Consider the following 25272-nt stretch of genomic DNA (forward strand, 5'->3'; position numbering starts at 1 on the left):
CTAGCTTGGTCTTGCAGGGGGCTCATGTTCAACAGAGCTGTGTTTGGGGAGGCTGCGGTGAACCTCTTCAGGGGCAGACTCGCTGGAGAATGCAGCCCCCCACCTCTGCCCCTTGGCTGCCTCACATTTGCTCATACTTCAAGATTGCAGCAAGGGGGGGGGGGAATCCAACCTTAGACGTACAGGCAGTGCAGATTCTCTGCACGGGGTCCTGCTGCTAGGTGTGTGTTTTTCTTAAGGAAAATCAAAGCATTTTGGGAGAGGCAATGCTTTTAGCTTGAAAAAGTAATCAAAGATAATCCTTTAAATTCTACACCAGTGTAGTGGGAAACCATAAAAATGGGGGACATTTTACATGAATTCTGAAGTCTGTTTGCATTTTTAAAGAAGTTTGGTGGGTTATATTTTCTGTACTTCTGAGGAATGGATTCTCCCTCCCCAAATCCTGCAGTATATAGCAACAGTGTGTGTCTGATTTGCATGCCTGGAAAGAGGAACAGCTGAGCAGCTTTCTGTTGTCTTGGCAGGGGAGCCAGGGTGACAGCAAGAATGCCAAGAAAAAGAACAACAAGAAAACCAACAAGAATAAGAGCAGCATTAGCAGAGCCAATAAGAAGAAGCCCATCATGCCCAACGTCTCCAATGACCTGTCCCAGAAGCTGTACGCCACTATGGAGAAGCATAAGGAGGTACCGGAGAGAAGCCTACTTTCCTTTGCTTCATGCTTCCTTTCCCACCCCGGCATCTTGAGACAGAAAGGAGAAGGGGAAAGGGGAACCAGGGGCAGAAAGCCTTGGCACCTCTTCTGCAGGGATGGCAGGGTGCTTTCCCAGGCTAGCGGCCATGCCCTTTGGATCAAGGGTGTCTGGCAGCTGGCCCAGGTGTCTTTGTGGTAAGCTGACCCTTTGCCCACACTCCTGCAGGTCTTTTTTGTGATCCACTTGCATGCCGGTCCCGTTGTCAACACCTTGCCCCCCATTGTGGACCCGGATCCATTACTTAGCTGCGACCTGATGGACGGTCGTGACGCCTTCCTCACTTTAGCCAGGGACAAGCACTGGGAGTTCTCCTCGCTGCGCCGTTCCAAGTGGTCCACCTTGTGTATGCTGGTGGAGCTGCACACCCAGGGGCAGGACCGTTTTGTCTACACGTGCAATGAATGCAAACACCACGTGGAAACGCGGTGGCATTGCACCGTCTGTGAGGTGAGTGCTCGTGGCTGCTTTGGAGCATCTCGGGGGCTCTTCTGCCGCTGTCTGGGAAGCTCCACCCTGTGCCAAGGGCTTCATGTGTTCCTTGGTGCAGTGAAATGCTTGTTTGTGCGAGAGGCCCACAGATGCGCAGTGACCTCTGAAAGTAGTGAATAAACTTGTGAGGAGGCTTATTTGTGTGGCTCGTCTGGAGCCTGAGGAGAGCCATCCTAGCACCGAGCATGGACGGGAAGATGCCATCATCTGAAGGATCTGGATGAGGGCAAACAAATGGAAGCTTAGTCCAGACAAGGCAGACGTGCTCCTGGTCAGGCAAAAGGCAGATCGGAAGATTGGAGGGGTTGTGTTCCCTTGAAGATGCAGGTTCCCAGTTTGGCTGTCCTCCTGGATTCAGCCCTGGACCCGGAGGCCCTAGTCTCAGGGGTGGCCAGGAGTGTGTTTTTGCACAGCTACAGCTGGTGTGCCAACTGCTCCCCTTCCTGGAAATGTCAGAGCTGGCCATGATGGCACCTGCCTGAGTTGCATTCTGCTTCGACAGCTGCAGCATGTTCCGTGTGAGGGTGCTTTTGGAAGGGGTTTGGAAACTTTGGCTGGTCCAGAATGCTGTAGCCAGATGGTAGCCGAGGAGTCCGTGATGCCCTTATTACAACAGCCTCCCTGGCTACCAGCCTCTTTCCAGGCAAGTTTCAAAGTGCTGGTTCTGACCTGTAAAGTCCTATAGAACGTGGAACCAGACTCTTTGAGGGAGCAGATGCTCCCATGCCAGCTCGCCCAGGCTGTCAGGGCTTCAGGGGAGGCTCTTCCCACAGTCCCGCCACCATCGGAGGCCTGTTTGGTGGGGATGCAAGACAGGGCCTTCTCGGCAGTAGCCCCAGACTCTGGAAGTCCCTGTTCAGCAAGGCAGGCTGGTTCCCTCTCTGTCCTCCTTCCACCAACGGGCAAAGGCATTCTTATTTAGACAGGCCTTCAGCACTGAAGCTGGCATTTGCTTTTATTTGAATTTCACTATTCTTTGCTGCCTTGAGTGCCATTTTTGGCAGAAAAACGGAGGATATAAATGTAACAAAGAAATAAATTGGGAGATGGTAGAGACTTTCTAGATCATACTTCCCCAAGGTGGTGCTCTCCAGATGTTTTGGGCAACTCCCAGCATTCCCGACCATTGACCGTATTCAAAACATCTGGAGGGCACCAGGTTAGGGGAGGCTGTTCTATATAATCTCATGAACGTATTACTCTCATCAACAGCATTGTTCAGTATACAAAGCCATCTTATTTCTCCTCATGCAAGTCCTATAGCAATGCCTGTGGATGTCTGGACCTTTCCCCAGAACCGACTACTTCCGTATTGGAGGGCGGTTTGTGGTCTCTTGTGTTCTTGTTACTTGAACGCAGGCCGGGGGGCGTGCATGTGCAGTGGCAGGGTTTGAGAACAAGAGTCCCCCCTTCAGAGAAGGTAGGTGGTGGCCTGCAAGACAAGCAGGGCCACGTGTTACGATCTGACGTGTCTCTCTCTCCTCGCCCCAAGGATTACGACCTCTGCATTAACTGCTACAACACCAAGAGCCACGAACACAAGATGGTGAAGTGGGGGCTGGGCCTGGACGACGACAGCGGCAGCCAAGGGGAGCAGCAGTCCAAGAGCCCCCAGGAGTCCCGCCGCCTCAGCATCCAGCGCTGCATCCAGTCCTTGGTGCACGCCTGCCAGTGCCGCAACGCCAACTGCTCGCTGCCGTCCTGCCAGAAGATGAAGCGGGTTGTCCAGCACACCAAGGGCTGCAAGCGCAAGACCAACGGGGGCTGCCCGGTCTGCAAGCAGCTGATTGCCCTGTGCTGCTACCACGCCAAGCACTGCCAAGAGAACAAGTGCCCGGTGCCCTTCTGCCTCAACATCAAGCACAAGCTCCGGCAGCAGCAGATCCAGCACCGACTGCAGCAGGCGCAGCTGATCCGCCGCAGGATGGCAACCATGACCACCCGGAATGTGCCTCAGCAGAGTCTGCCTTCTCCTACCTCAGCAACGCCTGGGACCCCGACGCAGCAGCCCAGCGCCCCGCAGACCCCCCAGCCCCCGCCGCAGCCCTCCCCTGTCAGCATGCCGCCTGCGGGCTTCCCCAGTGCAGCGAGAACGCCGGCGCCCCCTCCCGTCTCCACCGGCAAGCCTGCCGCCCAGGTGGCTGCGCCCCCGCCGCCTGCCCAGCCTCCCCCAGGAGCCGTGGAGGCTGCTCGGCAAATCGAGATCGAAGCTGCCCAGCAGCAGCAGCAGCAGCAGCAGCAGCTCTACCGGGCCAAGAGCAACGGCTTGCCCCCTGGCCGAGCAGGCATGGCGAGCCCCGCAGTAGGAGCGGTGATCCCCATGCAGCAAGTTGGCATGAACGTGCCCCGGGCCAACGCCGTGAGCGGCCCGGCAATGGCCACCCTGCAGCCGGGCCCATGGCAGCCAGCTCCCATGCCAGCCCAGCAGCCAGGGATGGCGAGACCAGTCCTGCCCATGCCAGCCCAGCCAGCCGGGGCTGGCCCAAGAATGCCAGGTGTCCAGCCGCCGCCCCGCAGCATCCCCCCCAATGCTTTGCAGGAGTTGCTACGGACCTTGAAATCGCCCAGCTCCCCGCAGCAGCAGCAGCAGGTGCTCAACATTCTGAAGTCCAACCCGCAGCTCATGGCGGCTTTTATAAAGCAGAGAACAGCCAAATACGTAGCAAACCAGCCGGGCCTGCAGCAGCCCCAGGCCAGCCTGCCGCCGCCGCCAGCAGGGCTGCACGCGCAGCCTGGCCTGCAGAACATGAACGCCATGCAGGCAGGCGTGCAGCGGCCCGGTGGCCCTCCACAGCAGCCAGGACTGGGGGGCTTGAACCCAGCACAGGGCCAGCCCATTGCCATCATGAACACGGCCCACAGCCCCAGCATAGCCAGCATGAGTCCCCAGTACAGGGAGATCCTGAGGAGGCAGTTACTGCAGCAGCAGCAGCAAGGGGGTGCTGGGATGGCAGCTCACAATCAGTTCCAGCAGCCTCCAGGTCCTGGCGGCTACTCCCAAGCCATGCAGCAGCAGCAGCGGATGCAGCAGCAGCATCTCTCCATCCAGGCAGGGGCCCTGGGCCAAATGGCTCAGATGGGACCGCTGAACCCAATGGGGCAGCCTGGCATGGGGGCAGACAGCAGCCCCAGCATCCAGCAAGCTCTGCAGCAGCGGATCCTGCAGCAGCAGCAGCAGCAGCAAATGAAACAGCAGATCGGCTCTCCAGGCCAGGCCAATCCCATGAGCCCCCAGCAGCACCTCCTCTCAGGACAGCCCCCGCCGCCGCACCTCCCTGGCCAGCCAATGAGCGCCTCTCTCAGCAGCCAAGTGCGGTCACCAGCGCCTGTCCAGTCCCCCCGGCCCCAGTCCCAGCCTCCACATTCCAGCCCATCCCCCAGGATACAGCCCCAGCCCTCTCCTCACCATGCCTCGCCCCAGACTGGCTCCCCCCACCCAGGGCTTGCTGTTACTCTGGCAAGCTCCATGGACCAGGGACACCTGGGCAACCCAGAGCAGAGCGCAATGCTTCCCCAGCTCAACCCCCCAAACAGGAACGTGTTACCGAATGAGTTATCCCTGGTTGGCGACACTACAGGAGGAGACACACTAGAAAAGTTTGTGGAGGGCTTGTAGCATTGTGGGAGCATCGCTTTAGTCTCTCTCATGTTCCTGGACATTTTGTACTGCAAACAGAGACCTCTAGCTTGAGTGAAACCCTAAGTGGGACTGGTTCGTCCTACACCCATGGATGAATTGCTGTTTAAAAACAAAGAATATATATTTTTTTGTTAAAGCCAACCAGGTGTGGTTAAACTATCTGGTCTCTTTTTCGTTGTTGTTCTTGTTGTGGGGTTTTTTTAGTTTTGTTGTTACTGTTGACTTTGCTTTTTTAAAGGGGAAAACAAGTCCATTATATTCATATTTTTATTTGTACTTTCAAGACTAAGCATTTGCATTTAACAGAGAAGAAAAATAATATTCAGAAACTATTTCCTGAAATAATGCAACATTCTAATGTACCCTGCTAACTTTCTGACATTTGGCAGAAAGTTTTTTTTCTATTCTATACTGAACTCTGCAGGTATCTGAAGTATTATTACCCCTGGAAAAGATAGGAACTGACTCTTGCACACACAAACACATGTTGGAGATGTAGAGATCGTTGCTTTGTTTCTCTGATAAAACTGGTTTTAGATTTCTCACCCCCACCCCCCCGGGATGATCACTTCTTAGGCCATGCTAATTTTAAGAGGGAAGAAGCATATTCTTTTCTTTCTTTGATGTGAAACTTGAAATGAGGAAAAGCAATTATAGTGTAAATCATGCAAGCTCTATAATTACTATAAATATGAGAAAAAAATCCAGATTCAATCACTGTATAGAATGGGGAAAAACAAACTCATTTCTTACTTCTATAGCATCTTGTTAAATAAACTGTGTGCAACAGACAAAAGGGTGGTCCTTGAATTCATGTACATGGTATTAACTTAGTGTTTGGATTTTTTGTTATGAAAAATGCCGTTTTCAACATTGTATTTGGACTATGCATGACTTTTTCCATTGTATATAAAGTATTGCTTAAAAGTGATATAAATTACTGAAGTTTTTAACATGTATTCTGTTCTTTAAAATTCATGCAAGAATGTTTAAAGGTTTTATTTTATAGACCCAGCCAATGGTACTTGCCATGCAGCATCTCTGGTCTACAAAACCCTTTTGTACAGAAGGGCAATATGTTTCCCGTTAATTTAATATTTGGAGAAGTTCTTAACAGGAATAAATTATTAACTATTGCTCCTTTTAAAAAATGTATTAATTTAGAGAAGAATCACTAATTGGAGGAACTAAGGTATTTTAAGTAATTTTCCTAAGACTAAAGCAAGGTAGACACTTCTGGTAGGAAGTCCAGGGACAAAATTGGGTATCTGTCCAGTAACTGCAAAGAGATCATGCTCCTGTGCGCCGTCTTCACTTCGATGCTGGACAAGACAGTATCTCTTGTAAATTTTGTTTCAGCCTTTCAGCTGGTTTTGTTTCAGCTGGTGCCCTCCAGATATGTTGGGACCAGAACTCCTCATGTAGGCTGGGATGATGGGAGTTGTAGTCCAACACAGCTGGAAGACACCAGGTTGGGAGTAAGTTTGTCTACTTAGTAAAGGTGCAGGTTAAGGCCACAGTGTTCTGCCTCATATATTAAATCCAAATTATAATTTTTTTTGGCTAGAAAATGAGATGCAGTGCTCCACCACTCCTGTACAATAAGCTGGCTGCTGTTGCTGTGTAGAACATCTGACTTGTTTGGGTTCATAAGTGAAATAAGTGCTTCCATCAATATTTTTGTAGTATAGAATCATGGTGGGGGGATGTGTTTCCCAGTACTATGAAAACAGTACCATGAAAACAGTACCATAGCCTCTCTTCAGTTTTCCAAGCTGTAGATGATCTGTGCTTCAACATCAGCATACAGCTTTGGGTCCTCTTCCCTGCAACAGTTCTTCAGCAAGCAAGAGCTCCAGTCTGGGTTGTGGTCTATAAACCCCAAGACAAATCTAAAAGGATGGAAAGCCCTAGCACAGTGTCACACTGTATACTTACAGGGAAAAGCAAAAAACACCACGCACCCTATATTTGTGATCAAAAAGAAGAAACTTGAAATCTGCTGGTGTTTCTAATAAAGCTGGTACAAATGCTTGAAGCATGATTCCTGGTAGCTCAGTACCCTATTAGGTTAAGTGAAAGTTGGTGAGCACTTCTCTCTTCAAAGTGATCTTGTTTTCTTGGCTTCTGAAGTTGGATGGGTGCAGGGTGGGGGCACAAACAAGCGGTTGGCTACCTCCTTTATAAAACTGTCTGTTTATATAAAGCACTTGACAGTTTCTGAAGTATCCAACAGGGCCTGTGAGACAACTGTGGAAAAGAGGTGATGGTCTAATTTAGCACTGGCCAAGCTGCAGCAGCACAGCCATGGTGGTGGTGGGGTTGTGTTGCCTCAGCCTCACATCGCTTTCTCCTATTTTATTTATTTTTTATTTATTTATTTCATTTCTATACCGCCCAATAGCCGAAGCTCTCTGGGCGGTTCACAAAAACTATGATTCTTCCAAGCCTGGCCAAGAGCTCCTTTCCTGCTGCTTGACAATTTGGAAATTTCCTATGGCTTCAATGTATTCTGGCATTGGGGTTTTCATGATTATTTCCAGAGTTTGGCTCATTTTCTCTCAAACGCTACCCCTCTCACTTTTTATTTACTGGGGTGGGGGTGTGAAGACATGTACAGTAATTGTCTAGGCACACTGCCACACAAGCCTTACCTCTTGAAGCACATGTGGACATAATTCGTAATTTGCAGAAACCCTGCTTAAGTACCTTATCAGTTATCAAGCCAGTCTCTGCAGCAGGGATTGGAGGAAGAGGTTCCCACCCCTTGCCTCTTCATTGCCCTCTACACGCATTTACATTGCCATGGCTGCCACATATAAATCACAGTGCATACAGACCACTACTCCGTGCAATGGGCAGCTTAGACAAGACGCAGAGGGAAAGGGCCCACAGGAAGAGCCTGGTCTTGCACTAGAAAGGGTTCCATGATCCCAAATCTACAATGTGTTTCTAAGAAAAAGAACCCTGAAATGGCAATTGAGCCAAACAGCTTTACTGAGTTAACAAGACTCACAAATGGGATAGGATGGCATATACCAAGCCTAAACGAGAGAATGAACAGAAGGGGGAGATGCAGACTAATAAAGATTGCTTTCTAGATTCTTGCATTATAAAGCTCCCAAAGTTTTCACCAAGACTTCCTCTTGGTAAGACTGCTTTTAAATGAGCACAAGGAAGCAAATTGTGTGCTTTTTTAAGAAGTAAAGGGAGAAAGCAGCCATATGGTCCATTACCAAGCCCAACAGATTTTGGCCAAGCAAGGTGTGTGCGGTGTTCTGGCTTATGTGAGAGATGCCAGCTTATGGGTATGCCAAAGTATCATTGTGGGCATGCCCATTTCTATATGTCCAACACACAGCAGACAGAACAGAGTTTCTTGTACCCATCTCTTGGACATGGGCAGCAATTCTCCATCCCCGCACAAGGCCTGGCCTTGTGCTTGAGTCCCTGCCCTGTGGCCTGAAGGAGCTAGGGGTTTCCAGCTACTTCAACACACACTTCAAGCCTCACGTCAACCTTGCAAAACATGTTTATTATATAGATAGGCATGTCAAACTCATCTGTATAAAACCAGCAGTAAAGCAACTGGTGGCGTGGGAGATCTAAGAAAATGAAGTTCTGCATGGTCAAACCTCATCAACCCAAATCTTGGCCAGTGGAAAACAGACACAGACACAGGCAATGGCACAGCTGTAATTAGGAGGCAACCAGAATGAAAAAGAATCAGCAGGTTTCCCTCACTGATCCAGCTGCTCCTGGGAACTGTGTGCACATCTGGGCTGACTACAGGAGAAGGGTCTGTTCTCTCCCAGGGCAAAGCTTAACAGAGTGATCAGACCTCTTGCAAAGCTCTTCTCCAGCACAGAAACTATATGGGGAGGGTGAGAGTCACAACATTAAATGGCCACATACTCTCCCAGGTGAGAAGCAGGCTGGAGCAAAGAAAAAAAATAAGCAAATAAAAGGACAAGAAGCAGCTGCATGAACAAGTAACCAAGACACTGCTGCCTGGAAGGGGCTCAGCACCGCCACCTCCCCTTTTTCTTGGTCCTACGTCGGTGTTGCTTCTCTCGGCGGGCTTCTGCAGTTGTAAAAGTAATGCAGAGAGCATCCAGGAAGTCCAGCAGCTTGCTCAGTGCAATTCTGATACCATTTTGTTTCAAATCTGCCTGCAGCACAGCCAGCTCAATAGGCTGATACAGCAAGATCTGGCGGTAAAGAGCTGGCTTGGAATGAAGATAGAGCTGCAAGGCTACCAGCTTCTGTGCCTCGCTGGTTGCAGCTTGAGAGGCTGGGAAGTGCTCCTCCTCCTCTGCCAGTGTACTGCTCTCAAAGTCAGCTGATGTAGAACTAGGAGGAAGGGAGGAAAGAGGAAGCCTTAGGACAGCCAGAAAACACCGTAACTTTCCCTTGCAAAATCTCATGACACACAATGCAGCGCAAGTCACAGGCCCAAGAGTGAATGTATCTAGGCCCCTCTAGTCCAGCATTCTGTTCCCAGCGGCCAGCCAGATGCCCCAACGGGAAGCCCAGAAGCGGGGGGAGGGGGGAGAATAGCACCCAGCAACTCATGTTCCCCACTGATTGATATTCAGTGGCAGACGAGGAATCAAGACTAGAAACCATTTTGCATCTGAGTTATTTAGGAACTCTAGGATGGATACCATCTGGGCCTGGTGATTTGTTAGCTTTCAATTTGTCAACATCGAGAACTTTGTCTCTGTCACCACTATTTGCCTCCGTTCCTCAGACTTCATTGTGGAAAATATCAGTTCAGGCACAGATATCTGTCCTATATCTTCCGCAGTGAAGACTAATGAAAAGAATTCATTCAGCTTCTTCACAATCTCCTTATACTCCTGTAGTACTCCTTTAATTCCACTGTCATCCAATAGTTCAACCGCCTCCCTAGCTAGCTTCCTGGTGCTGAACTAAACAGCCATAAGCTATGCCGTGCAGGGCCACCCAAGACGGACAAGTCATGGCGGAGAGTTCTGCCAAAATGTGGTCCACTGGAGAAGGAAATGGCAACCCACTGCAGTATTCTTGCCAAGAAAACCCCATGGAACATATCACATGGCTAAAAGAGATGATGCCGGAAGATGAGCCCCTCAGGTCGGAAGGTGTCCAATATACTACTGGGGAAGAACAGAGGGAATTTCCAAGTGGTGCCAGAAAGAGTAAAGCGGCTGGGCCAAAGCCGAAAGGACACTCAGCTGTGGAGGTGTCTGGTGGTGAAAAGAAAGTCCGATGCTGTAACGAACAATATTGTTTAGGAACCTGGAATGTCAGATCAATGAATCAAGGTAAGCTGGAGATGGTCAAACATGAGATGGCAAGATTGAACATCGACATCTTGGGAATCAGCGAACTAAAATGGACAAGCATGGGCGAATTTACTTCAGTAAAAACAAGACCTGGAGCTGACTGTGGCTTAGGTCTTGAGCTTCTTATTGCAAAATTTCGGTTTAAACTGAAGAACGTAGGGAAATCCACTAAACCATTCAGGTATGACCTAAATCATATCCCTTATGAATATACAGTGGAGGTGAGGAATAGATTTCAGGGATTAGACCTGATAGACAGACTGCCTGAGGAACTATGGATGGAGGTCCGTAACATTGTTCAGGAGGCAGCAACGAAATCCATCCCAAAGAAAAAGAAATGCAAGAAAGCCAAGTGGCTGTCTGATGAGGCTTTACAAGTAGCTGAGGAAAGAAGGGAAGCGAAAAGCAAGGGAGAAATGGGAAGATATACCCAACTGAATGCAGAGTTCCAGAGAATAGCAAGGAGAGACAAGAAGGCCTTCTTAAATGAACAATGCAAAGAAATCGAGGAAAACAACAGAATGGGAAAGACTAGAGACCTTTTCAAGAAAATCGGAGATCTCAAGGGAACATTTTGCGCAAAAACGGGCATGATAAAGGACAAAGAAGGCAGGGACCTAACAGAAGCAGATGAGATTAAGAAGAGGTGGAAAGAATACACAGAAGAACTATACAGGAAAGATCTTAATGTCCCTGATAGCCATGACAGTGCGGTCACTAAACTTGAGCCGGACATCCTAGAGAGTGCAGTCAAGTGGGCCTTAAGAACCATTGCTAACAACAAAGCTAGCGGAGATGACAGTATTCCAGCTGAGCTATTTAAGATCCTAAAAGATGATGCTGTTAAAGTGCTGCACTCAATATGCCAACAAATTTGCAACACTCAACAGTGGCCACAAGACTGGAAAAGAGTTGACATTCCAATTCCAAAGAAGGGCAATGCCAAGGAGTGTTCAACCTACCGTACAATTGCGCTCATTTCACATGCCAGCAACGTTATGCTCAAAATCCTACAAGCTAGGCTTCAGCAATATGTGAACTACCGGAAGTACAAGCTGGGTTTCAAAGAGGCAGAGGAACTAGAGATCAAATCGCCAACATTTGGTGGATCATGGAGAAAGCAAGAGAATTCCAGAAAAACGTCTATTTCTGCTTCACTGACGACGCTAAAGCCTTTGATGGTGTGGATCACAACAAACTCTGGCAAATCCTTACAGAGATGGGACTACCAGACCACCTTACCTGTCTCCTGAGAAACCTGTACGAGGGTCAAGAAGCAACAGTAAGAACCAGACATGGAACAACCGATTGGTTCAAAATTGGGAAAGGAGTACGACAAGGCTGCATATTGTCGCCCTGCTTATTTAACTTATATGCAGAGTACATCACGAGACACGCCGGGTTGGATGAATCGCAGGTCAGAATTAAGATTGCCGGGAGAATCACCAACAACCTCAGATCCGCAGACAATACCACCCTAATGGCAGAAAGCAAAGAGGATCTAAAGAGCCTCTTGTTGAGGGTGAAAGTGGAGAGTGCAAAAGCTGGTTTGAAACTCAACATTAAAAAAACCAAGATCGTGGCATCTGGCCCCATCACTTCCTGCCATATAGAAGGGGAAGAAATGTCTGTTTCCCGCCTCCCAGCTGAGCAGAGCAGAGCAAGCTGCTCCAGGGACTATAGAAGCAAGCAAGCTCCCAGACAGCGAGCGACCAGAGCGAGCAAACAGGAGTTGGCCAGGGGAGTTCGGCAGGGGAGGCCAAGGGGGAGGCCCCTAATTTTTTCTTAACTTTTTCTTTTCATTTATTTGTCTTGTAACACACACTTCCACACCAGCGGGACTCTGCTTTTAACCTCTACTGAGTAGAGGAGCAGGCACAGGCTAGTCTAGAACAATCACAAGTCTAGACACAAAAAGGGAAAGAGGCTATGGAAGGACAAGACTCTCCAGTGGTGGTGACCTGCAAGGTGTGTGCAATGTTTGTTTTCTTGCCTGAGAATAACATGGCCTACACCTGCAACAAGTGCAGGTTGATCACGCTGCTGGAAGAAAATGTAAGTGGACTGGAGCAGCGACTGTCGACCCTCCGGGGAATAAGAGAACACGAAGCGTTCTTGGACAGAATGGTGGAACTACAGCAGCAAAGGGAAGACCAGAAGCTGGAAGAGCAAGAGCAAGCTGAGGCAGAAGTGGGAAATGCTGAGGTGAGGAAAAATGCAGCGGAGGATTCTCCTTGGAAAAGGGTGACAGTTAGGGGAAGAAGAACTAGACGCCACTCTGCACCAGTGGAAGCAGTGGAGCTGTGGAACCGATTCCAGGTACTTGCGGATGAGACTGGAGGACAGCCTGCAGAGGAAGAATCACAGGGGAACCTGCATGAGAGTGAGCAAGAGGCTGAAGGTCAGTCAAACAGAGGCGATGAAACCCAGGCCTACAACAGGAAGAAGAGAGTAGTAGTACTGCGAGACTCCTTGCTGCGTGGGATCGAGACCCAAGTATGTCGCGAAGACCCATGGACTCGCAAGGTATGTTGTCTCCCGGGAGGACGGATCAGAGACGTGACTGAAAGGTTGCCTGCGCTCATAAAGCCCACTGACAGGTATCCCTTTCTTCTCATCCATGTGGGAACAAATGATACCGCCAAGCGGAGGTACGAAGAGATCACGTCAGACTTTGAAGCTTTGGGAAGGAAACTCAAGAACTTTGGGGCCCAGATAGTTTTCTCATCCATCCTTCCAGTAGTTAGAAGAGGGATAGAAAGGGAACGAAAAATTCTCCGGGTGAATGACTGGCTATGCAAGTTGTGCCGACGAGAGAGATTTGGAAAGACCACAGGCTATACTTCCTGGAAGATGGGCTGTTGGCAAGGGACGGGTTGCACCTCACAAAGGATGGGAAGAATGTGTTTGGCCACAGCATGAAGAACTTCATCAGGAGGGCTTTAAACTGAATCCTACGGGGAAGGGAGATGTAAAGTTGGGGGTTACAATGGACGTAGGCGCATGCCCTGCAACGGAGAAAACTGCTCTAATAGCACCCAATAATAGTCTTCAGACAAATGGAGGAAGAAAGCCAGACTATGAAGCACATGGTCTTCGATGTCTATGTACTAATGCCCAGAGTATGGGAAACAAACAGAATGAACTTGAACTCTTAATACAAGAGGGAAATTATGACTTGATAGGTATAACTGAGACTTGGTGGGATGACTCTCATGACTGGAATACAGCAATTGAAGGATATAACTTGTTCAAAAAGAACAGGAGGAACAGAAAGGGAGGTGGGGTCGCACTAAATGTGAAAAATACATATCTCTGCACAGAAATACGGGAGGAGGAGCTTGGTAGCCCCATCGAGAGCATCTAGATCAAAATAAATGGAGCAAAGAATAAAAGGAACCTGGTGGTCGGAGTCTACTACCGGCCACCCAATCAAGGAGAAGACGAGGATGAAACTTTTGAAAAGCAAATAGCCAGTGTTTCAAGGAAGCATGATGTAGTAGTAATGGGGGCCTTCAATTTCCCCGATATGTGTTGGGAAACAAATTCTGCAAAACATGGCCCCTCCAGGAAATTCCTGACTTGCGTGGCAGATCACTTCCCCCAACAGAAAGTAAACAAAGGAACTAGAGGATCAGCTATCCTTGACTTGATCCTAACCAACAGAGATGACTTAGTGGATAAAGTAGCAGTTACAAGAACTCTGGGGGAAAGCGACCATGTTGCACTTCAGTTCTTGGTTCTAAGGGAGGGAAAAGCTGAGTGTAGTCAAATGCGTACCCTGGATTTTAGGACAGGTGATTTTAATAAACTCAGAACAATAATCAGTAAGGTCCCAAGGCAAGTGACGCCAACAAGAAAAGGAGTCCAAGATGGGTGGGAGCTTTTAAAAAAGGAAATTCTCAAGGCACAACTACAAACCATTCCAACAAGAAGAAAAGGTGGAAGACAACAGAAGAAGCCAATGTGGCTTCACAAAAAGCTTAGGGATGACCTGAAAACAAAAGAGGACACATACAGGAACTGGAAAGAAGGTCAAGTAACAAAGGAAGCGTACAGGCAGGTAGCACAGAATTGCAGGGAGGGCATCAGGAAGGCTAAAGCTGAGAACGAGTTGAGGTTAGTGAGGGATGCTAAAAGCAACAAAAAGGCTTTCTTCAGCTACGTGCATAGTAAAAGGCAGAGGAAAGAAATGGTGGTTCAGCTATTAAATAAGGATGGCAAAACGATAACAGAGGACAAAGAAAAGGCAGAGGTGCTCAATTCCTACTTTGGCTCAGTCTTCTCCCAAAAGAGGGTCTATGACCCCCCTGGCAAAGGTGAAGTACAGGCTGAAGGGGCAGGATTGCACCTTGAGATCGACAGGCATATGGTCAAGGAACACTTAATTACTTTGAATGAGTTCAAGTCTCCAGTGCCAGATGAACTGCATCCTAGAGTAATAAAGGAACTGGCAGAAGAGTTCTCAGAACTGCTGTCTATTCTCTTTGAGAAATCATGGAGGACGGGGGAAGTGCCAGATGACTGGAGGAGGGCTAACGTTGTCCCTATCTTCAAAAAGGGTAAAAAGGAGGAACCTGGGAACTACAGACCAGTCAGTCTGACATCAATCCCTGGGAAAATTCTGGAGCAGATAAGAAAGCAATCCATCTGGAAGCACCTTGAAAACAATGCCGTGATTACTCAAAGCCAACATGGATTTGTCAAGAACAAGTCCTGCAGGATGAATCCGATCTCATTTTTTTATCAAGTAACCTCCCTTGTGGAACATAGGAATGCTGTAGACATCATATACCTTCAGCAAAGCTTTCGACAAAGTGCCCCATGATCTCCTGATGAGCAAACTAGCTCAAAGTGGGCTAGATGAAACAACAATCTGGTGGATCCACAGTTGGCTACAGAATTGGACTCCAAGAGTGCTTATCAATGGGACCTTCTGAAACTGGGGAGAGGTAACGAGTGGGGTACCGCAGGGCTCAGTCCTGGGCCCAGTGCTCTTCAACATTTTGATGAATGACTTGGAGGAGGAGGTGCAGGGGATGCTGATCAAATTTGCAGATGACACAAAATGGGGCGGGATAGCTAATACCTTGGAAGACAGAAACAAAATTCAAAGTGATCTGGATAGACTGGAGAGCTGGGCAGAAAACAACAGAATGACATTGAATAGGGATAAATGCCAAGTTCTGCACCTAGGAAAAAGAAACCAAATGCACAGTTACAAGATGGGGGATACGTGGCTCAACCACACTACAAGCGAGAAGGATCTTGGAATTGCTGTCGATCACAAGCTGAATATGAGCCAACAATGTGATGTGGCTGCAAAAAAGGTAAATGCTCTTTTGGGCTGCATTAATAGAAGCATAGCTTCCAAATCCCGGGAAGTACTCGTTTGTTTGTTTGTTTGTTTATTTATTTAATTTCTATACCGCCCAATAGCCGAAGCTCTCTGGGCGGTTCACAAAAATTAAATCCAAACAACACACAATAAAACAATTTAAAATATACAGAACATTAAAACCACAATATAACAATACAACCACAATAAAACCTAGCAGCAGTGCAGGAGTTTAAAATACAAATTTAAAACAGCAAAGATAAAAATTTAGAAAGCTAAAATGCTAAAATGCCAGGGAAAATAAAAAGGTCTTCACCTGGCGCCGAAAGGAATACAATGTAGGCGCCAGGCGAACCTCACTAGGGAGCTCATTCCAGAGCCGGGGTGCCACAACAGAGAAAGCCCTCCTCCTAGTAGCCACCCGCCTCACTTCCTTTGGCAGGGGCTCACGGAGAAGGGCCGCTGACGATAATCTTAAGGTCCGGGCAGGCACATATGGGAGGAGGCGATCCTTCAGGTAACCTGGCCCCCAAGCCGTTAAGGGCTTTGAATGTTAACACCAGCACTTTGAATCGGGCCCGGAAATGGACTGGCAGCCAGTGCAGCTGGAAAAGTACTGGCATAATATGAGCTCGCAGGCCAGTCCCTGTTAACAACCTTGCTGCCCTATTTTGGACCAGCTGAAGTTTCCGGACCATTTTCAAAGGCAGCCCCACGTATAACGCATTGCAGTAATCCAGATGAGAAGTTATCAGAGCATGGATAACTGTAGCTAGGCTATCTCTGTCCAGATAAGGGCGTAGTTGGTATACCAGCCTAAGCTGATAAAAAGTGCTCCGTGCCACTGAGTTCACCTGTGCCTCAAGTGACAGTTCTGGATCCAAGAGCACCCCCAAACTACGAACCTGATCCTTTAGGGGGAGTGCAACCCCCTCCAGAACAGGTTGAATATCACCTAGCCGGGCAGACGAACCACCCACTAACAGTACCTCCGTCTTGTCTGGATTGAGTTTCAGTTTATTAGCCCTCATCCAGTCCATTACCGTGCCCAGGCACTGATTCAGAACAGTCACTGCCTCACCTGGTTTTGATGTAAAAGAGAGGTAGAGCTGGGTGTCATCTGCATATTGATGGCACCTCAGCCCACACCTCCGGATAACCTCCCCCAGCGGTTTCATGTAGATGTTAAACAGCATGGGGGATAAAATAGAGCCCTGTGGAACCCCATGGCACAATTGTCATGGCACAGAGCAATAATCCCCTAGCACCACCTTCTGGAATCGGCCATCCAAGTAGGAGCGGAACCACTGTAGTGCAGTGCCTCCTACTCCCAACCCAGACAACCTATCCAGAAGGATACCATGGTCGATGGTACTGAAAGCTGCTGAGAGGTCCAGGAGAATCAACAGGGTCGCACTCCCCCTGTCCCTCTCCCGGCAGAGGTCATCCCACAGGGCGACCAAGGCAGTTTCCGTTCCAAACCAGGCCTGAAGCCCGATTGAAATGGATCTAGATAATCCGTTTCATTCAACAGTGCCTAGAGCTGTCCTACAACCACCCACTCAAGCACCTTGCCCAGGAAGGGGATGTTGGCTACTGGCCTATAATTGTTAACATCCTCTGGGTCCAGGTTAGGCTTTTTCAGGAGTGGTCTAATTACTGCCTCTTTTAAAGCGGCAGGCACCACTCCCTCTCTCAAGGAGGAATTTACAACCTCCTGGACCCAGCCCGACAACCCCTCCTTGTTTGATTTAATAAGCCATGAAGGACAAGGATCAAGCACACAAGTGGTCGATCGGACTTGGCCAAGCACCTTGTCCGCATCCTCAGGCCTCAGTAACTGAAACTCATCCAATAAAACTGGACCAGACGGTACTCTGAACGCCTCTACCAATGGAACTGCATTAATGGTGGTGTCCAATTCATGACGAATCTGAGCGACTTTATCCTCAAAGTGCCATGCAAACTCGTCACAGCGTGCTACCGAGGGTTCCACCGTCTCTCTCCCTGGCCCAGAATGTAACAGGCCGCGAACCACTCGGAAAAGCTCCGCTGGACGACACTGAGAAGATGCAATGCTGGTGGAAAAGAACTGTCTCTTTGCCACCCTCACCGCCACAGAGTAGGCTCGATAGTGGGCTCTTACCTGTGTTTGGTCAGACTCAGCACGAGTTTTCCTCCACCTGCGTTCTAGCCGTCTCCCCTCTTGCTTCATTGCCCTCAGCTCAGGTGTATACCAAGGAGCTGGCCGGGCTCTGCTCAGAGGGAGAGGGCGCTTGGGCGCGATCGTGTCAACCGCCCGAGTCATCTCTGCATTCCACAGAGCGACCTGGGCTTCGACAGAAGCACCAGCCATACCAGCAGGAAAATCCCCCAGAGCCCTCTGGAATCCATCAGAATCCATTAATCTCCGGGGGCGGACCATTTTAATAGGTCCCCCACCCTTGCAGAGGGGAAAGGCCGCCAGGAGTCTAAACCTCAGCAGGAAGTGATCTGACCATGACAAAGGGACAGATGTTAATTCCTCCACTTTCAGATCACCATCCTCCTGCCCAGACGAGAAAACCAGATCAAGCGTGTGTCCTTTTATATGCATTGGGCCAATGACATGTTGGGACAGCCCCATGGTTGTCATGGCGGCCATGAAGTCCTGAGCCGCCCTGGATACAGCGGCCTCGGCATGGAAGTTGAGATCCCCCAGGACCATCATCCTAGGGGTCCTTAACACCAAGTCCGAGACCACCTCCGTCAGCATAGGCAGGGAGTCTGATGGGCAGCGGGGTGGGCGGTACACCAACAGAATCCCCAGTCTGTCCCGGGTACCCAACACAAGGTACAAACACTCAAGATCTGCGCTCAAATGAGCAGGAAGCCTGGAGAGGGAGACTGAATTCCTATAGACCGCGGCAACCCCCCCTCCCCGACCCTCAAGTCGGTGTTGGTGCTGCACCGAGTACCCAGGAGGGCACAGCTGGGAGAGAGTGACCCCTCCCAGTTCCCCCACCCAGGTCTCAGTAATACATGCCAGGTCAGCCCCCTCATCCACAATCAAATCATGGATGAGGGAGATTTTATTTTGGGCCGACCTGGCATTCAGCAGCAGCACCACCAGACCCAAGGGCAGACTGGTAAGGCTGCCAGGAACCATCAGGTTGGGGGAAGAACCAGAAGAGGGGACAGCTGTAAGGTGTCTAGCCCCTCTTCTCCTCAGCTGGCCTGTTAATCCCCCAGTGCCATACCTCCCCCTGCCCGTGACCACAGTTATGGTAGTTCCCCTCTACTCAGCACTGGTTAGGCCTCATCTGGAGTACTGTGTCCAGTTCTGGGCACCACACTTGAAGAAGGATGCAGGCAAACTGGAGAGGGTTCAGAGGAGGGCAACAAAGATGATCAGGGGACTGGAAACAAAGCCCTATGAAGAGAGACTGAAAGAACTGGGCATGTTTAGCCTTGAGAAGAGAAGACTGAGGGGAGATATGATAGTGTTCTTCAAGTACTTGAAAGGTTGTCCCAGAGAGGAAGGCCAGGATCTCTTCTCGATCATCCCAGAGTGCAGGACACGGAATAATGGGCTCAAGTTACAGGAAGCCAGATTCCGGCTGAACAGTAGGAAAAACGTCCTGACTGTAAGAGCAATATGACAATGGAACCAATTACCTGGGGAGGTGGTGGGCTCTCCCACACTGGAGGCCTTCAAGACGAGGCTGGACAGCCATTTGTCAGGGATGCTCTGACTTGGACTCCTGCATTGAGCAGGGGGTTGGCCTCGATGGCCTTGTAGGCCCCTTCCAACCCTACTATTCTATGATTCTATGATCTGTTTGCTAGATGTTGCTGAAGTGCACAGTATCAATTTAGAGCTTCTCAAAAAAAAAAAAAAAAAAAAGGTGTACCCCACCTTGCCCCAGGTACCACTAAGGTAGTTAACAAAAATGTAAAAGTAATACCAAGCACATAATTAAGAATAGCAAGAATAGGCCCCTTCCAACCCTACTATTCTGTGATTTTATGAAATGGAAGCAGTGACAGATTTTATTTTCTTGGGCTCCAAGATCACCGCAGCCGGTGACTGTAGCCATGAAATTAAAAGACACTTGCTGCTTGGGAGGAAAGCTATGGCACACCTAGACAGCATATTAAGAAGCAGAGACATCACCTTGCCGACAAAGGTTCGTATAATCAAAGCTATGGTTTTCCCAGTATGGCTGTGAGAGCTGGGCTATAAGGAAGGCTGAGCGCCGAAGAATTGATGCTTTCGAACTGTGGTGCTGGAGAAGACTCTTACGAGTCCCCTGGACTGCAAGGAGGTCCAGTCGGTCAATCCTAAAAGAAATCAACCCTGACTGCTCATTGGAAGGACAGATACTGAAGCTGAAGCTCAAATATTCTGGCCACCTAATGCGAAAACTCCCTGATGCTGGGAAAGACTGAAGGCCAAAGGAGAAGGGGACGGCAGAGGATGAGATGGCTAGATAGCATCACGGACGCAAAGAATATGGACTTGAGCACGCTCCGGGAGAGAGCGCAGGACAGGGAGGCCTGGCGTGCTGTGGTCCATGGGGTCACCAAGAGTCAGACACAACTGAATGACAAAATTGTCTGTTTGCCTTTCTTTGGGGCTTTTTTCCTCTAATATCTTCCTTGACACTGCTCATTAACCATGCTGGTGACCTCTTGGACTTGGCACTATCTTTCCCGACCTGCGGTATGAATTCTAATTGAGCTATTTTTGTGGTTTTAAGTAACCTGCTGGATCAGACCAGGGGTCCATCTAGTCCAGCATTCGGTACACACAGTGGCCAGCCAGCTGCCTACAAGAGACCCACCGGCAAGGCAGGAGTGCAACAGCACCTTCCTGCCCACGTTCCCCAGCAAGTGGTGTACACAGCCATACTGCCTCTGATACCGGAGGGAGCATAGAGCCCTCAGGACTAGTAGCCAGTGATAGACTTCTCCAGGAGTTTGTCCAATCCCCTTTTAAAGCCATCCAAATTGGCGGCCATCACTATGTCTTGTGGTAGCAAATTCCATAGTTTAACTATGCACTGTGTGACGAAGTCCTGCCTTCTAGCTATCCTGAATCTCCCACCAATTAGCTTCATTTCCAGTATTACGAGGAGAAAAATGTCTTCCTATCCATATTCTCCACACCAGACATAATTCTGTACACCTCTATCATGTCTCCCCTTACCCTTTTTGCAAGCTAAATGGTCCCAGCTGTTGTAACCTTTCTTGATAGGGGAGCTGCTCCAGCCCCTTGATCATTTTAGTTGCCCTTGTCTGCGCTTTTTCCAGCTCTACAGTGTCTTTTTTTAGGTGTGGTGACCAGAACTGTACACAGTATTCCAAGTGTGGTCGCACCACAGATTTGTACAGGGGCAGTTTGACACTGGCCGTTTTATTCTCAATTCCTAATTTCGCCTAACATGGAGTTTGCTATTTTCACAGCGGCTGCACACTGGGTTGACATTTTCATCGAGCTGTCCACCACAACCTCAAGTTCGCTTTCTTGATTGGTCACTGCTACCTCAGATCCCATCAGCTTATACCTGAAGTTGAAGTTGAGGGATTTTTTGCCCCAATGTGCATCATTTTACACTTGTTTACACTGAACTGCATCTATCATTTTGATGACCGTTCTTCCAGTCTGAAGAGTTCCTTTGGAGCTCCTCACAATCCCTTTTTGTTTTAACCATCCTAAATAATTTGGTGTCATTGGCAAACATGCTTAACTCCCCATTTCAACTTCCTTTTCACTAGTTTCCTCATTTTACAGACGTTTCCTCTTTTGAAGTCAAATGTGACTGTGTTGGACTTCCTTGGTAATTTAGCACTTACATATAAGTTACATTTGACAGCACTGTGGTTACCATTTCCAAATTGTTCCACGACACATCTCACACCAGGTCCAGGGTGCCAGTTAAGATCAAGTCCAGGGTCACCTCCCCTCTGGTCAGTTCCACGACTTACTGTTCTACAGCAGTGGTCTCCAAAGTGGGGTGCATGGGGGTGCGTGAGCCCCCTGATCATCGAGCAGCCTCCCACTGCCCCAACGAGCTGCCATGGTGTGCAACGATGGCAGCAGCAGAGGCAGCAGGAGGGGACGGGAGCTGAGGGAAGCTCCAGAGCATTTCTCTCTTGGCCCCAGTCCTACCTGCCTCTGCCGCATCCACGGAGAGCAACTGCGCCAGCCTCTGCCAGGCCCGGCAGAGGAAGGCACAGCCGCTTGCTTGGCTGCGGCACTGGAGCAGCTGCCGTCCTGCCGAAGGAGAGCAAGTCTGGAACAAATCTGCTGAACTTTCCTAGGATGACAAGCGGCCGTCAGTAGCAGGCTCCCTAGCAGATATGTCTGAAAAAATAAACACACTTCATCTGTCCCTTCAAGGTAAAGGTGACGTTTTAACAATGAGTGAGAAAGTAACTGGTTTTCCAAAGAAACTCGTGCTATGGAGAGAACGTTCTGAAAACGGATGCTTGGGAATGTTTCCATTGGTATGTGATTTTGTTGCCGAAAACAATATAAGTGTGTCACCTATAAAAACTCTCATATCTGCATGCTTAAAAAACTTGGAAAAAGGAATTTTATAAAAATCTTCCAAATTAAGACTTTCACTGGGTTTTGAACCCATTTGTAGAAATATAAAAATGCAACACCTTTCAATTAGCTTGCAAGAATAACTGATTGGCATCAGGGAAGATGGAAGTTTACTAGCTGAATTTCAACCTTTACATAATTGGTGGATAGGACTGAAAAATGAGAATCATGATTTAGTAAGTGCAGCCAACGATGCACTTCTTCCATTTGGATCTACGTGTCTTTGAGGGGTGTCTTTTCAGCTAGGACAGCCATTAAAACCAAGTATCAAAATAAACTGAACTTAGAACCAGACCTTCAGATTGCTGTATCACAAAGTGTTAAGCCAAGATTTTCAAAAATAATGAAACACATTCAATCGTGTTGCTCTCTCTAAAAGATTTTTAAAAAATTTAATGACAGCAAAAAGGTTATTTTTAAAATATTGTTTATCTCATCCTTTTTAATTTCTATTTTTCTGTATGTTTTATAATGTACATAATATATTAGTACAGTGGTACATGTATATCATTTATAAATAAATTGCATATATTGGGGTGCTCAAAAAAAATTCACGGATGGGGGGTGCGATCAAAAAAGTCTGGAGATATGCTTTAGAGCATATTTTTTATGGTACCTAGACATCTACGGACTGGGTTCGCACAACGCGACAACATGGGACTGGGGTGGGGAATAGTAGCAAGAGGAAGGAGTGACAGGGGGGTGGGGGAGTCACTGTCTCCCATTTCTGGACAAGCTGGAGACTCTGAGAAGTGTCAGTTCAAGATTTAAAAGCAAGAGGGTCGCATTGCCCAGGAGGAGGTATTGCCCCCCCTGCCCGTTTTGGTTCACTTACTCTGTTCGCCCCCGCCTTTTTGGTGCTTCTGAATTATGCTACTGGGTCCCCCCTTTCTATTACTATTATCCCCCCTCCTTGTCCCTCGCAAGTAGAGGTGTAAAATTTCTGGAAATGTTGAAACTGGGGGGGGGGGGGGGTGTCCTGTTCTTTCAAGGAAAAAATGGAAAGTTGGGGGAAAGTTGAAAAATAACCAATACTTATTTTTAACCACTCTTTACAGATCTACTCGTTATACTCTTTCCAGATTATTCTGGACTTCAGCTCATATCAGCCTCAGGCAGGATGGCCGCTGGTCAGGAATGCTGGCCCTTGTAGTTCAAAACACTGTAGGGCACCACGCTGAGGGAGGCTCTTTCAGGAATGTAAAGCAGCCCTATGTTCCTGAAGTTATATTGGCTATAACATGGTTTGCTCATAAAATTATCTTATTTGAAAACTTCAAAAAGTGAACTCAGTAAATTTGTAATTATTTTCTGAATAAACTATACTTTTAAAATGTGATATACCAAACTTGATTAATTTTATGAGCAAACCAAGTTATGCATAACATATTTTAGATTCCTAGTTTATTTCTGACCAGACAGAACTTCAGCAAGTAGTCCTAGAAGCCAGACAAAGCAAGAAGAATTGGAGGCAGAGGGAGACAAGCCCAGAAACACAGGACTCTGTAGAACAAAACCCAAACTGTCATAAATGTACATTTTCTTCCATATGATATGGTGAATCTAGTCACATGTTGGGGAACGGAGCATAATTTGGAGCATCCCAAAATGTCTATCAGTAAGAGGTACACTGGATCAATAATTTTAATAAAAAATGGAAGAAACAGCTATGCTGAGAATCTTACAGAGAGGATTAAAAACAGTTTTCCCCATGGCTTCATTATTTCAAGACATTTTACATCACTAGTCTTTCTATAACAGTTTTATTACATAGTTTTTAGAAATCATTTGGCAGGGTGTGGGGTAGTAAAGGCTTGGTAACAATATATATATACACCTTATCTTAAATTCTAAAAGAAAATATTTCATAATCCAAAGCTGCTCAATTTTTCAGGGAGGAAAAAGGTCCTTGGAAAAAAACAGAAAAGAAAAAAGGTATTTTTCCGGTTTCTTCCAGGGCTTCACATCTCTATTCGCAAGTGTGTGCAGATCAGCATGTATGCAGCCTTGTCTTGTTGATTTCTTTGTGTGTTACCTATCCGCTTAGCAGCTCCTTTGAAACATACAAGGAAATTCACCAAGCAAGACTATCCATATCAGACAGATGTAAATGCACAGGTGCAAAAGATTAATGAAAAAAAAATGACCCTATCTACACAGTTCTGAGGCAACAACAAAAAAAGCCAGGGAATGCAAAGGAGCAGCAGTCACAGTGGGTACAAGGGGACAAGATGAATTCTCCTGCAAAGGTGTCTGAGATATGTTCTGGAGCCAGCTGGAGGATTGAGGGGAAGGAGAGGGAGCCACGGCATGCCCGATGTTTATGGGCAAACCATGGGTGGCTCTGCAAACAACCCACCCACCACAGCTTATTTGTGGGGTGGTTCAGCGTCACGTGTAAGCCGCCCATTATCTCTGTCTTGACCAAGCACACATTTCCCCACTCTATGCGAGGGTAACTGCAGCCACCCATTAATATAACACATTGCAATGTCTCCCCGATTTTATTTTTCATCCCAAGATCACCTGGAACATTTTGGTGAGGGGAACAATAGTATGCATGCATGCATTCACTCGTTTAATTTGTACCCCGCCTTTCTACAAAGAAAAAGGGTACTCAAGATGACTATGTCCCCAGTCCTACATCTATTTTCATGCTTTGTATAGTCACTCATGGCAATTCTATGGAGGAGTCTGAAACTTTTGATACCTCAAAGAAAAGCAGACCTCCACTGCGAATAAACTCCTTCTGAGACAGCCATACCTTATCCACGCTGGGGGCTGTATATGCCCCACAACTCCACACAAGTGCAAATCAGCCAGCCACCCAAAAGTAAAAAGAAGCCCCAAGGTTCCAGTCCTTGCACCTGCAAAAGATGCTCAAAAGTCCATGGGCAATGGCTGTCATAAGCTCAGAGGCCCGGAGGGCGGGAGGGGGGGCTTCAGAGCCCCTTTCCATGAGTAACAAAACCATACATTATGCAGGAAGAGCACATGCCCATTTTTCAGGTTACATAGTTTCAAGGGCAGAAACTATGGCAGAAGTTGGCTTTCTGGGTGCAGCCCTTTGGAATTGCCTGGGTGCAGAATTCTCCCTAGCATAGAGACCATGCAGTGCTGAC

At 48.1% G+C, this 25272-nt stretch overlaps 2 protein-coding genes across 12 annotated transcripts in view; one reads left to right on the forward strand and one right to left on the reverse strand.

Annotated features, from left to right (window-relative positions):
• The window catches only part of CREBBP (CREB binding lysine acetyltransferase), a 153302-nt gene extending 147279 nt beyond the window's left edge, over positions 1 to 6023 (forward strand). For all 7 annotated transcript variants that reach the window (XM_084817897.1, XM_084817900.1, XM_084817898.1 and 4 more), the window contains 3 exons: positions 528 to 689; positions 924 to 1205; positions 2740 to 6023. In XM_084817897.1, the coding sequence (XP_084674023.1) occupies positions 528 to 689; positions 924 to 1205; positions 2740 to 4863 (2568 nt within the window). In that variant the 3' untranslated portion in view covers positions 4864 to 6023. The remainder of the gene's footprint in view (positions 1 to 527; positions 690 to 923; positions 1206 to 2739) is intronic.
• The window catches only part of SLX4 (SLX4 structure-specific endonuclease subunit), a 30124-nt gene continuing 9878 nt past the window's right edge, over positions 5027 to 25272 (reverse strand). For 3 of the 5 annotated variants that reach the window (XM_084817902.1, XM_084817901.1, XM_084817903.1), the window contains one exon: positions 5027 to 9240. In XM_084817902.1, the coding sequence (XP_084674028.1) occupies positions 8910 to 9240 (331 nt within the window). In that variant the 3' untranslated portion in view covers positions 5027 to 8909. The other 2 variants (XM_084817904.1, XM_084817905.1) reach the window with 2 other exon arrangements.

The sequence above is a fragment of the Heloderma suspectum genome, chromosome 12, assembly GCF_057233095.1.
Source record: "Heloderma suspectum isolate Gila_16-S chromosome 12, 16-S_ref, whole genome shotgun sequence".
NCBI lineage: Eukaryota > Metazoa > Chordata > Lepidosauria > Squamata > Helodermatidae > Heloderma > Heloderma suspectum.